This window comes from Paroedura picta, chromosome 1 (genome assembly GCF_049243985.1).
Source record: "Paroedura picta isolate Pp20150507F chromosome 1, Ppicta_v3.0, whole genome shotgun sequence".
NCBI classification, from domain to species: Eukaryota; Metazoa; Chordata; class Lepidosauria; order Squamata; family Gekkonidae; genus Paroedura; species Paroedura picta.
This window is the reverse complement of record NC_135369.1, coordinates 85,215,236-85,229,621: the sequence shown is the minus strand read 5'-3', so window position 1 is coordinate 85,229,621 and position 14,386 is coordinate 85,215,236. Positions and strand designations below refer to the sequence as shown.

Below are 14,386 nucleotides of genomic sequence, written 5' to 3'. Positions count from 1 at the left end.
ATGAGTGAGTAGCAAAGACAATGTCTTGGAAGCATCAAACTCACCCCAGATATTCACCTGCTATCACTTTTATTGTTTCTTGTGAACTGGGCAAAGGCACTTAATTCACACAGGGTTTTTAAAGAAATTATCCTGTTTTTGATGTTGTGTTATTAGCTGCCCTAGTTTGGTAAAACTGATGTTTTAAGAGTTCATTTTCTTCTGTTTGTTCATAGATATTTTAAAAACCCTTCGTTTTTTGATGCCAGTTTGTTTCTAAAGATTTTTAATTTTGTTTGATACTGTTTTAGTTGGTTCTGTTTATTGGTTTTATTACTGTTTTATTTATAATCTGATATATTTGGTATGGCAGGATAAATATATTTTATATAAATAATTCTTGGGCTTCTAATATCAGCTTGTAATCAAAACAAAACAAAACATACATTTCTGAAGATGTAAGAGAATAAATCTAGCAGGGTTGTACATTCTGGGCCCAGTCCAGAGACACAATTAATGTAATATAATTTAGCTTCTGTGTTTAGTATACTTATGTTACATAATTGATCTTCAACCATGTGGGTCCATTGCTAGTTAATGGGAGGAATAAGTCTGCAGTCACTCTTTGTTTACCTTTAGGGTTATGTGTGTGAATTACTTCCTGTTTTGTTAGACAGAACTAAATAAGATATAAAAATAAGAGCATTTGTTACCTTTGTTCAGTATTCACTTTTAAGATCTACTGACTTTTTCTAATACACTGTTTTTGATGTTTTGGTCCTTGCATATTGGATGGTCACCTCCAGAATAGATTTCTGTAATTCACTCTATGCTGGCCTGCCTTTGTGCTTGTTCCGGAAACTGCAGCTGGTGCAAAATTCAGCTGCTAGGGTCCACACAGACACTCCTTGGAGAACCCACATCCAGCCTGTGCTGAGGCAGCTGCATTGGTTGCCTGTTGTCTTCTGGATCAGGTTCAAAGTTTTGGTTTTGACCTTTAAGGCCATACATATCTGAGGGACCGCCTGTCATCCTATGCCCCCTGCAGGGCCCTACGCACTGCGGGTTCTAATGTATTGGTCATCCCTGGCCCTAGAGAAGCTTGCCTGGCCTAGACCAGGGCCAGGGCCATTTTGGTCCTGGCCCTGACCTGGTGGAATGAGCTCCTGGAGGAGCTACAGGCCCTGCGGTAGCTTTTGGCATTCCATAGGGCCTGCGAGACGGAGCTCTTCTGCTAGGTCTAAGGCTGAGGCGGGTCAGCAAGGGAGATCAGGGTCTCCCAGAGGAGTGGCGGTAGTGAAATCAATCAGCACCCTCTGCATCGTCCCCTCTAGATGATGAAGATTTGGGGTTTTAGGTCAGGGGGGGGGTTGCTGCCTCATCTTGGTTTTATGGGATTAATTCTTATATGTATTGGTTTTATATTGTTTTAATGGATTGTATTTGGGATTTTTATGGAGTATTGTAACCCGCCTTCGGGGGGAGGTGGGTAATAAATAAAATAATAATAATAATAAAGGGGAACAAATGAAGATTAACATGCTTATGGAGCTGGTAGAAATAAATGTTCATTGATACATGAGACTGAAGGACACACATTTTATTTTGTGATGATGATGATGATGATGATCATCATCATCTTTTACTTTTCCTGACATGGCTTTTGAACATACAAGAAACAATGCAGTTTATTGAAACTGCATTAACAGCTTATATTTATTCATTTTTGCCATATAATTTCAGCACACAAAAAATAGAAGGTCGCCTTCTCTTACACTGTCAGATCCTGGGTAATCACCTTTTTTTTAATGAATACCCTTTGGGAGGTTGCTTATTTACCACATTTTTTAGTAGCAAATCTGCTATCCATGAAGGCTTAAGTTTTTTTTTAAATCACCTGTCATAGGATTGGTCTATAACCTAACCATTATTTCTATAAATGCCATTAGGAGCTAAGGTCACGAGAAGAAGAGTTAACAAGAGCTGCCCTTCATCAGAAGTCTCAAGAAGAATTGCTGAAACGGCGTGAGCAGCAGCTAGCAGAACGGGAGATTGATGTATTGGAGCGAGAACTGAATATTTTAATATTCCAGCTAAATCAAGAGAAGCCCAATGTGAAGAAAAGAAAGGGAAAGTTTAAAAAAAGCCGATTAAAACTTAAAGATGGACACAGAATCAGCCTACCTTCAGGTTTGCTTTCCCCACCCCTCTTTTGCACTCACAGACTTAAACCCTGGCTGAAATTTTGAGAGATTACCCTCAACTTGTTGAATTAAAAGTGGCCATGAATTGCTGTGCTAAAAATTGATGTCAATGGATTTTAAAGGGTGTAAGTTAATTTAGGATTGCACCGCTTGTGCTGGACTTGAAGGTTGGATTTTCATCTGTGTTGGAGTTTTATTTTCAATCCAAGAATGAAATACACCATGGAAAAGTCCCTACAAGTCTTTATTGCTTTACATTGGTCACATATTTAGATTTACCTCAGTAAACTTATAAAATGCCTCTCGGTTTGCCAAAGGACAGCAGGAGAGTTTCAGTTACTATTTAGAATACGTTGTGAGGTGATATGGAGATTTGTCTGCCTGTGATGAGGCTAGTATAATCTCTAAGGTATGGATCCTAAGGCGTCATTCCATTGGTGCTGCAGAAGCTTCTCTGGCAGAATGATTTTTCTTTCTGAGGTAGGGGAAAGAGTACATTTTTTGCCAATCTCCTCCCTCCAGCTACAGATCACCCCGCACACACATACATACACACACACACCATTGTTGCTGGAGTTCCACTAACCTGCTAGAGCACAATTTCGGAAGTTGCTTTCATCTAGCTTGACTCTACACATGATACTTAAGATGCAAACCTAATATAGTTTGTTGGCATGAATACTTTCTTTATAAATAGAATAGATTTGCTTCCAGTAGAGTGTTTCTGCAAACAGAAGGATTTCTGCCCATAGAGTACAAATTCATACCTCCCTTCTCCCACTGCAACTCAAACTATCCTAGGAAATGCAGCTCTTGAGTGGCAGGGGACATTTGGGGAATGTTGAGTCGCAGGGAGGCAAATGGAAGTGTTCATCTTGTATCCTTGATTTTTTCCCCCTGATTTGTTTAGATTAAATTATTGAATTACCATTGGTCATGATTATTAGTTGCTATGCATACTAGAAAAGATTTCTATTTGGTTTATTAAGCATGGTGTGTTTTCAATTCAAATCCCTTTCAGACTAGTAGATTAATTTTACAGATTATGAGAGCGCAACAATAATCAATTAATTAACTGTTGGAGATACTGTTATGTAGTATATATTGTGGAGATGACAAATGGGAAAAACAAGTTGAAGTCCATTTGCAACTGCAAGGCTCACTGGGTAATTATACCTATGCTATACGGTTATTGTGAGGCTAAAATGCTTCCCTGAGTTACATGAAGTCTGGTCAGGATTACACACATAAAAGATGTGTTTCTGTTATGTGCATCCCAAGTTGCAGGAATTATCACTATTTAAAATTACTATGCAAATTCTTTGAGATTTTTAAATTCAGAAACATACATTCATGTTTCTATACTTTGCAACAGATTTCCAGCACAAGATAACTGTGCAAGCTTCCCCAAATTTGGATAAGCGAAGAAGTTTAAACAGTAACAGCTCTAGTCCACCAAGTAGCCCCCCAATAATTCCACGTCTTCGAGCTATACAATGTAAGTATACATCAGATTTTTTTCTTGTTGTCTTGCTTCCTATAAGTTAATTTTCATACATATGCCTCATATAAATTCAAGAATACTGGTAGGAGGATTTGAATACTTTGCTATTTGGTATAAAAGGTAAAAGGTAAAGGTATCCCCTGTGCAAGCACCGAGTCATGTCTGACCCTTGGGGTGACGCCCTCTAGCGTTTTCATGGCAGACTCAATACGGGGTGGTTTGCCAGTGCCTTCCCCAGTCATGACCGTTTACCCCCCAGCAAGCTGGGTACTCATTTTACCGACCTCGGAAGGATGGAAGGCTGAGTCAACCTTGAGCCGGCTGCTGGGATTGAACTCCCAGCCTTATGGGCAAAGCTTTCAGACGGCTGCCTTACCACTCTGCGCCACAAGAGGCTCTTGCTATTTGGTATAGGATCCAAATAAAAACATCTCTTATTTGCTTTATCTGTTCTATTTTCTGTTTATAGACTCTGTTAAAATTAATAAAGTCTGGTTATTCAGCTTTAAAAAAAGGATATTAGTAGGATGGCAAAGAAAATAATGAACAAAATAATAAAATCCAAATACAGATGCTGTACATTACATTTGCTTGTGGGACTTTGTCATCTTTTTCTACTATATGATATTTATTCAGCTTCCATTGACTCTTTACTTAGTACATCACCTAGATTAATCTCTGGCTTTGTTAATGAAGTGATTCCCACATGTTTCCGTTGCTGTTGGTGTGTTCCATTTGGTGCTAGAGAGGCGTTTTATATTGTCAGGTGGAGCCTACTGTTGTCTTCTTCATCCTTGAAGGCTACAGTGCAAGAGCTCCTACTCCATCCAGTACCACCTAATGTCATCTGCAGCACATCCTGCACAAGATGCAGATAAAAGCCTTTAGTCTAACATCACCCATTTAATATCCACCTAATGATGCATTCTAGGGAACTCAAAAGCTAACATGCTATTTTGAGATATTCAATTCAGATCAGCTAAGGTGGCTTTTGTTTTTGGATTAATCTTTGGTCTACACAGCTAACTGAGATTTCAAAAAATAAGGTTTACTAGAGTTAATTTCATAGCTACTGTGGTGATAGTTGCACAATGTAAAGGTATGTCATGGTTTGCATTCACCATGCTAGCAGGGGCCAGGAGTGCTCTATTGCCACTGCAGCTGATTTATCAGGTATAGCCTTTGTGTGACAAGAAGTATTGACCACAGTTATTCATGCCCCAGTGACCTACAGATTAGATGGTGGAAATGTGCTCTGAAAAGTGTCCAGACATTGCAGCTGGTCCAGAATACAGCTGCCAGGGGTCTGCCTGAATGTTGAAACAACTACTTTGCTGCCAGTAGGTTTTCACATCCACTTCAAGAAGTTGGTTTCATTTTTTTTAAAGATCTAAATGGTCTTTGTCTAGGAAATCTAATGGAGCACCTTTTCTTCATGGACACTTAAGTAATTAATTAACACTGCATGTAAGTTGAGAGTGATTGTAGTGAAGGGACTGAATACAAAAAAGAGAAGAGAAGTGCTGAGCAGGTGTATGGTCTGATTCTGATCCTTTAAACTAAGGGCCACTTGTGATGTTCAGATCCTGGTATGTGAAATTGAGCTTCTAAAAATAGCTGTGGTTGGGACTTATTTGTAACAAGGTGGCCATGCTTAGGTTGGTGGTGGTGGTGGTGGTGATGTTTATAGTTTGTTTCCCCACAGTATTTTGGAAATGCCTCTACCAAGCTGTTTAAAGCCCCTTCAAGGAAAAAGGCACGATACAGACACCTACCTGTGTGTTTCTCCTGTTGTGGCTGAAAGAAACACTGGGGGGTGGTTTCTGATCATTGAAATGGCCCACATGCTATAGCCCCAATTCAGATTTGACCTCTCAACTCATGTTTATGTCTGAGGATTTGAAAACTGATCCCCAGTATCTCTTCTGTTTTGTTAGTTGTTGGTTATACATATGCTTATTCATACTTAAATAATCAATTCAGATCACATTGAATGGTACTAACTAGTGTTCAGAGAGGTTTCTGAGAAATAGAACAGTCAGCCAAGCATATGTTTACAGTTTACAGTTAACTGAGCTTAGGAACAGCAAAAAAAGCATACACAGAACAAAGCATACACAAAGCATACACAGAACAACTAGGTGGCAGAAAATTAGCGGAATTTGACTAAAAAGGCAGAGTCATTCATTTTTTAAATCGTGTCAGAGCTTTTTGAATGTAGATTTCAGAGTGTACCATGTGCCATTTGTCCACTTTTAAATCTAAAACAAAGAAATTTCTTTCACTTGACAGAGAGGGAATCAAGGGCTAGTGTTGAACATGAGGCTGATGATAACACAAACTCACTTGAGGTCTTTACATTGCACAGTATCTTGTTTAAACTGGGTTGCTGCTCATGCAGAGCAGCTGCATGTGCTTAGTTAGCATACCAGCTCAATACTGGGCCTGGCAAGACAAACACACATAGATGCCTTACATGAATGGTAGCATGCTTCCATGCACCCACCCACACAACTATCTGATTCAGATAGTTCTCAGCACAGGAAAGAAGATCCAGAGTATGTTGTCATCCATCATTATTATACTACTTGTCTTTTGTATTCAGACCCTTGAAATCTGATTGATTTTGGTATCTTAAATTTAAAGGTAATAAATTATTACCCCTATTTCCTGGAACTAGAAGGGGCAATTATTTAGCAGTCTTTCTGTCTGAATATCTCATAAACAAAAGATTGTTTTGTTTTCTTTGAACAGAATTTCTTTAATCCTGTGTTCTCATTCCCTTCTATCCTCTCCGAGAGGGGAAGCAGGTGGGGTGAGTTCTGGCAGACATAGAAAAGTGTCCTAGGTGACCAAGATGAAACTTTGTCTTGCAGTACATTTTTGTTATCCCCCAGCCTAGACACATACATGGCCCTATATGGGCCGCATTGCAGTGTGCATTGTGAAAGAAATTGGTGCTCCTTAAGAACAATTGAAAACTGAGATATGGGTTGTCTTTTCACCCTTGACAAGACTTTCCTAGTACATTTCCAAAGACTTGTCATATCCTTCTTAACAAGAAAAGAAAGTAATGAAAGATATATCTTCCTTAAAGGTAAAGGTATCCCCTGTGCAAGCACCGAGTCATGTCTGACCTTTGGGGTGACGCCCTCTAGCGTTTTCATGGCAGACTCAATACGGGGTGGTTTGCCAGTGCCTTCCCCAGTCATTACCGTTTACCCCCCTGCAAGCTGGGTACTCATTTTACCGACCTCGGAAGGATGGAAGGCTGAGTCAACCTTGAGCTGGCTGCTGGGTTTGAACTCCCAGCCTCATGGGCGGAGCTTTCAGACGGCTGCCTTACCACTCTGTGCCACAAGAGACTCTATATCTTCCTTACATAGTGTTTATTTTTAATTGTGTATCCTTTATTGATTTCCTTTTGCCAAGGTTTTTACCATCCATAAGTCATCAGAGGGAGAACTGGATATAACTCTAAATTATATGTTAATTTCTTTAGAAAATGGTGCTTTGAATCTTCATTAGACAGTGAACCCAGTGTGTGGGTGCAGGAGACCTGTTCAAGCCACTGAATAAGTAAATGAATTTTTAGTCCTTCACTGAGCCACTAATGCTGCTGCCTTACTTCAGTGCACCCCACCACCATAGCCATTTCCAGAACATAAAATAGCTATAGGAACTGGCTATGATCCATAGGACTCAGGACAAAAGAACAAATAAGTATGCATGCTGGGGATGAATAAGTCCTTGCATGGGCTTCGTACTTAGTAAGTCAAATTCTGCCTATAAGAGAGTGCCTAGGGCTTTTGAATGTGCACTCAGAAAAGTGTTTTCAAAGATACTATTACATGTAAGACGATCTTTGGGATCCAACAAGTGGAATAAGTCAAACAGTATTGTTGTTCTTTTCCCCCATTTTTAAATTTTTTAATGAGGTCCTCTGGACATTTGCAAAACATGTACATTGTCTTGTAAGCAATCAGCAGCCACATTCCATCCATTCTGACACGTGGCTCTTATGAACCAAAAGGTATTTAGGGATGATACAAAGAAAAGTTGTCCCTTGCCTCCACATCTGTTTCTCTTGTGCCACATAATGGCACTGTGTGTCATGGCAAAAGATCAACAATGGTATTACTTAGCATAGTAGCCCTGACCCTTTTCTTATACTGGTGCAGTTTCCTGAACAGGATGTTATACTGCAGCTGCAGGAAAAACAATTGTGGTGCCACATTGAAGCTAGAATTATGTGTCATTCTAAGCCCTTTTTGCTTAGGCGAGCAAGTCATTGGATTCCACTGTTGAAAACAGATCGCAGAGTAATCAGCCCTGAACACATTTTGCTCTGCCTGCATTTGATCAGCTCTTCTGGATCATTTGAAGACCCTTGAAAATATTTTCAGCACTAGAGTTTACTTAATACTCAGTTTACCTACAGCTTGGTATTTTCATTGATATTCTCTAAATGTTTCTTCAGTGATTTCCAAAACTGAACAAAACACAGCTAATGGACGAAGAAACAGTATATATGTGTACCAGCAAGATGTAGATATCACAACTGAATATGAACTTCCATGTGGTGTTAAGAAAAAAGGCAAGACAAAGTTAAATCATACGAGGTGTTGGTTATATAGATTCATAGCCTACATTTGTATGGTGATAGCCTGAGCACTTGAATATCCATTTTAAAAGATTGATTTGAATTAAAAAATACTGTCATATTATGTCATGACTTTGTCTTACCTGGAAAAAGTGATTAGTATATGCAATGCAAGTGCTCAATGTCTATCATTTATCTAAATATTAAAAAAAATTAAAAGCATAAAAACAAATTAGATTCTTTCTGCTGATTTTAATTTCCTACCTTATCTTTGTCAATAAGTAATTATTTGCCTGCATAACTTGATCATCTTAATTCATGTCTTTCCTGGGATGGGGAAAATAAAATCATCTGTACCACAGTATCAGAGGGCGAATGCTGTGAATAGGCTGCATTGCCATGGGTGCCTTGCCATTGACCTCATGACATGGCTTTGATGTTGCTATTGAGCCCATTTCTCTGTCTACAGTAACCTCAGACGAAAGCAACAGAACTTGGGGAAGAAGCACAGCTTGTCATCAGGAAGAATTTGAAGAAATGAAGAGAAGCTTTAAAAAGAAAGGCTGCACTTGGGGGCCAAGCTCAGTGCAAACAAAAGAGCGTGTGGATTGTAAAGAGAGGTATGGCCATTGCGTGTCATGGGAAATACGATACAAAGTAGGTATTACAATAATATAAATAAATTGAGTAGCCTAGCTGTGGATACTGGAATCAACAGAACCTAATAGATTTGACAGATCACCAGTGCAGTAACTGAGATAATGAATAGAGCTAAGCTATATCTGTGCATTTCTGTTTTAATGTCAAAATGTACATGTCTGAGGAAGAACTTTCAACTGAGCAGCTAAGCAGATTGTATAACAACTGCAGTTGTCTTCCCTTCCTTCTGTTCAAATCTTGGACCAATTAAAGGCCAAGTTGAGTGGTATAAAATCTCATAAAGGCTTTATGGGTGAAAGCGGCATTAGACTGTCACCAGTCACTTTTGCCAGAGGAATGATCTTAAAGATAAGATGCCTTCTCTATCCATAAGCAAATGATGTACAGGTAATAACTGAGAGCCAAGGGTAGCAGGTACCATACATGTTGCTTGTTTTAAAGCACTACTTCATCAAACTTTTCCTGCTTATTAATTTTTCACTCATAAGGAGATTTAGATTTGGAAGTGCCTTAAAGCAAACATTCTGCTATGCTTTGTATACTGTGGCTGACCTTGCACAGGAATGAAGCAGTAAAGTAAGTAACAGAGCACATTGCAGTATACAAATGCTCAATCAGATAAGGTCTTCTTGTGTATTAAAATGTCCCTAAATTGCTCTGAACTCAGATGCCACCGAGGATTAATTGGGGAAATCAGACCTGGTTATGAACATAGTCTGCTAAACATTTAAAGATGTTCAGTCTATTTGATTGAGACTTGTACAGTAAAGTGCTTTTCAGTTTCTCATATACATACTTCTGTCAGTTGTGTTTGCTGTCCTGCCCTATCTGCATAGATGTAATGAATGGGAATAAACACCATGAACATTTGAGGAAAGCTCAGGTGTATGTTCTTACCTGAAATCGCCTATGAGTTTCTAAAATACAAGCATACTAATCACTGTGGCTTTATGGCTCAGAAGTAAAAGGATACAAGGAGGTTAAAAATCTAGAGATGGCTGAGTAGCTCGGATTTATTCTTTACAAAGTGCATCTGCTTTGTTGAATTGGGCATATGTTGATAATCATGAGTGATTGTAAATGTCTGTAGCTTGAAGTCGAACTAAACATGTTGGATTTTGATGCCCCCAAGACTTCAAACCCTGGGAATCCCCATTTTTTGTTATAGTTTGTTCCCCTTTTGTACACACCTTCACCTCAGTGTGAATTTAGGACTGATAAAAGGAGCCTGAATTAAAGTGATATCAAAGGACAGTGAGTCATGACAAAGGAGGAAAGGAGTGCAGGGCATTTCATCTACCAATTATGCAAGAGCCCACCCTAATAGAAGTCCATTTTCCCCAAGGAATCTAGGACCTTCCCCCAGATAAACTGACCTCATCTAATAACCCAAATTTCAAAAACAATAAGCAATAGGCCAATTCTAGCTATCTACTCAGTAGCTAAATTACCAGCCAGAAGTTTCCAGCTCTTCCTCAGTCATGACAAGAACCTGGCCATAGATATAACTTCCAAATCTCCCTGAGGAAACATTTTTGACACTTCTCGTGGACAAAAGGGAAATTTCCCTCCTCTATACAGACAGAGGTATTCCTTTTCTGGCTTGTTCATTTTTCAATGATTGCATTTTTATTATTCCCACATTCTGATGCTAATACCCCTTTTCCTCCTTATCCCAGGCAAAAGAGTCCCTCTAGTCCTAATTTTTGTAGCCAGTTGTGGATTTACCCAGTTACCCAAGCTTTACAGTTAATGCCTCATTTCTCCAAACTCAATTCTCTGCTGTACAGACCTGCTGCTGCACTTCCTCCCCCGCCTGGTCATTTTCAGCACTCAAAGCAGCTTCTTTACCATGGGGGACAACCTACCTACCTTTCCCAATTTCTCTTAAGAATAGGGTTTTATTATTTCCCCTAGTAGGCAGGAAGATTGTCTATGGAAAGAGTTTTGTGCTTTATTTGCTGTTTTGTATTTTTTTTCCATTCTATAACTCTTATTTTGCATTACCATAGTGCTTAAATTAATTTGGTTTATCTTCTTTTACAAAATGAACTCCCCTTCTGTTTAAGAAGCTTTCCCCCTCATTTTTCTGAGAGTTGATTTGAATCAGAACTTTGCTATACACAGGCTGAGATCCCAAGTATTGAAGTATTCAAAAATACATGTGTTGATTCTATGCTAGCAAGGGGACTCCTTTGCACATTACAGCCCTGACACATGTACACCTATTTGGGTAACAGCTACCACTGGTCTTTTAAGGATAAATTATGATCACTTTTTATTTACTTACAAAATTATACCCTGCTTTCCATCCTCAACAGGACCCCCAAAGTGGCTAACATTTTAAATATGCATAATAAAAACAGAGCCAGTTTGGTGTGGAGAGCCAGTTTGGTGTAGTGGTTAGGAGCGCGGACTTCTAATCTGGCATGCCAGGTTCGATTCTGCGCTCCCCCACATGCAGCCAGCTGGGTGACCTTGGGTTCGCCACAGCACTGATAAAACTGTTCTGACCGAGCAGCGATATCAGGGCTCTCTCAGCCTCACCCACCCCACAGGGTGTCTGTTGTGGGGAGAGGAATGGGAAGGCGACTGTAAGCCGCTTTGAGCCTCCTTCAGGTAGGGAAAAGCGGCATATAAGAACCAACTCTTCTTCTTCTTCTATATCTTAAAAGCAATTAAAACACATGCTGGTAGCAACAGAAGGGGAGAAGCATAAGAGAGTTCTAGAGATTTGATGTGGCTGCTAAGAAAACCCTTGCACTGGTTACCTACCCACCTAATCTCAGAAAGTGGGGGCACCCAAAACAGAGCCTCAGAATGTACCTGTAGTATTTAGATGAGTTTGTAAAGGAGCTGGAAGTCCTATAGGTATGCTGGTCCAAAGCCATGCAGGGCTTTAACAACAATACCAGTACCTTGAATTGACCCTAGAAACAAATTGGGAGCAGGTGTAGGTAGGCGAAGACTGGAAGGTTTAATTGGCTGGCAGCCCTTTTAGCAATCAATTTTGCACCAACCAACTTTGAAGTGGGGGGAAATTATATTGATTGCTGAAATAGTTGACAGCCATTTAAGCAGTCTGTTTTGCTGCCACGTACTTGAAAGGGGAGAAGTGAAATGTGGTGTTTAAATGACTGCCAGACATTTCAGTGGTCCATTTAGCTTCTCCCTGCTTCGAAGTGGAGAGAAGTGAAATGGACCAGCCCAAAACTGAACTGGAATTTTCCAGTTCATGCCCATCCATAGGTTCAAGTATCTGCATTTTTTCTTTAACAGTAGCCAGATTTTAATAAGACGAGTTTATGATGCATTTGTAAATCCTTTTTTAAAGCTTTTGTATTAGGCTTTAAAGGCATTTGTTGTTTTTTATTATTAAAAACTAATAGTAAAGAGAAACAAATGCACATAAAACCCAATAGTAATGAAACTAAAACTTGCTATCACATATTATAATAAATGTCATATGTTGTTTATGTTCTTTCTTTGCACAGTAGAAATATCCTATCATTGTAAAGAAAACATTTCTGATCAAAACATTTATCTGATTTCAGAATAAGACCCCTCTCAGATGGCAGCAGTCCTTGGTCAACACTTTTGATGAAGAATCAGAAAGGTGTTCCATTAGCCTCTTTGTTCATGGACCAAGGTTAGTACTATATAGCACTGTACTACAGCAAGAGAGGCTGTTTTTTATTTCTTAAGATCCTGTGGCACAAATGTCATTATGTCTGAATTTTTAGTATACAGTAGATGCTTTCAGTGGCTTGAATTCAGACTAATGTTTCTGTGGGTGCAAGGATTCATCCCCCCCCCACCCCCCCAAAAAAAAATCCAAGCAGTGGCTCAAAAATGCACTGTTTCTGAGAACCACAAGAACCAGCATGATTTCTGGAGACATTCCAGTCTGCCACAAGACAACCAAAGTGAGAAAAACTGGGTTCTACAAGTTGAAATTGTCGCACCTGTGGAAATGCTAGTCTGGAATGTCATCTGAGGTCAAGGGGGATGGGAGGAATTCTTCACTAGGATTTTACATTGCTAAGAGCACTGCTGCCCCTCAACACTTACTTACTTTAAAGGTTAATGAAGTATAAGTAGTTTTGTTACTTCCCAAGTAAATCGACATAAGGCCAGAAGATGGATAATTCAACATTCACTAAAATTGGTGATTCCCACCAAGAAGGCAGGACTAGGATATTAATTTCCTATTTCCACTGGTGAGGTTACCCACTCTTCAGTTTGTTTCCTTCCTATAACAGTGTGCAAGCTTGTTCAGGAGCTCTCTGCACTAGACCTCCCTTTTAGCCTTTTGTTTCCTGTACTTTTTCATTCTCTATCTTTTGTTCTGCTAATCTTTCTATTCTCCTTTCAAACCAATAAAAGCCCCTTTCATTGCCTAGCTGAGGCAATGGCCAGAAAGCAAGGTGCCTCAAATGACTGTTTTCCTCTGCTGGGGAATGAGACCCAAGGTTCCTCCCAAAGGCAACTCCAGGACTGAGACAACAAGATGGTCTTTGGAGTCCTGGGTAGGGAATATGGCCTAGGAACTGTGCAGAGGCCATCTGTTGGCACAGCACTAAGGAAGAGGAACCTTTTGAGGAAAATGCAGGGTCTCATTACTATGACTCTGCACCCCAAATCAGCACAAGGGTACACCCAAAAGCATCATAGACACAGAAGGTTCACCACTATGGAGGCTGCTCTGTATCTGTCTCAAGTTCTCCCTGAAATAGCCTGGTGACTGTGACTAGAGATGCCAGAAGAATGTATGTGGCTGTAAAACAACACTATTGAGATGCTCACTAGAGGGTGCAAGAGTCTAAGCTTTGGCTCATCAGCTCGTTTTTCTACCCTGGCCCCCACAGAATTTCAGGAGGCCAGTCAGTCAATGTGTGTATGTGTCAACTAGCCAACTAAGACAGCCAAAAAAACAATAGTTACCCATAGCCAGAGTGATCAATGCTCTCAGCAGGGGAAGGATTCACAAAGTCTATCTAAGGTATTTGAAGCCCTATCAGAAAAAAGATTATGGGGAATTTTCAGAAGAGGAAATTATTGAACCAGAGCCTCCCATTTGTCTCTTCCAATTGAGATGACCACCAATCTTTGCTAGCCAGAGTTGTTTTAGCTCTCTTAGAACTATCTGAACACTCCTCAGAGTTTGCTAAAATGCTCCCCAAGAGCAACAAAGAATTTTTTTCCATGGCTGCCAGAAACAGAAAGCATAGTCCCTATTCCAGACTTCTTTGAAAATAGAGTAGTCTTCATGCTTTCATAAAGACAAAACCTCTTAAGTGGCAAAAGAATTCTGTGTTCCAGCTCTGCTTATGGATATGTTGCAAGTACCACTGGTGGATGTGCCCACTGTAAAACTTATGTCACAGGACGGTGAAGCTATTCTGAAAGACAAACCTGATCATTAAGTCAGAATTT

At 39.8% G+C, this 14,386-nt stretch overlaps 1 protein-coding gene across 4 annotated transcripts in view; it reads left to right on the top strand.

Moving 5' to 3' along the window:
* Positions 1 to 14,386, top strand: part of MAP3K21 (mitogen-activated protein kinase kinase kinase 21) — a 55,061-nt gene that overhangs the window by 30,782 nt on the left and 9,893 nt on the right. For 3 of the 4 annotated variants that reach the window (XM_077346163.1, XM_077346143.1, XM_077346174.1), the window contains 5 exons: positions 1,929 to 2,169; positions 3,559 to 3,681; positions 8,168 to 8,284; positions 8,760 to 8,910; positions 12,505 to 12,599. In XM_077346163.1, coding sequence (XP_077202278.1) covers positions 1,929 to 2,169; positions 3,559 to 3,681; positions 8,168 to 8,284; positions 8,760 to 8,910; positions 12,505 to 12,599 — 727 coding nt within the window. The remainder of the gene's footprint in view (positions 1 to 1,928; positions 2,170 to 3,558; positions 3,682 to 8,167; positions 8,285 to 8,759; positions 8,911 to 12,504; positions 12,600 to 14,386) is intronic. The other variant, XM_077346152.1, reaches the window with a different exon arrangement.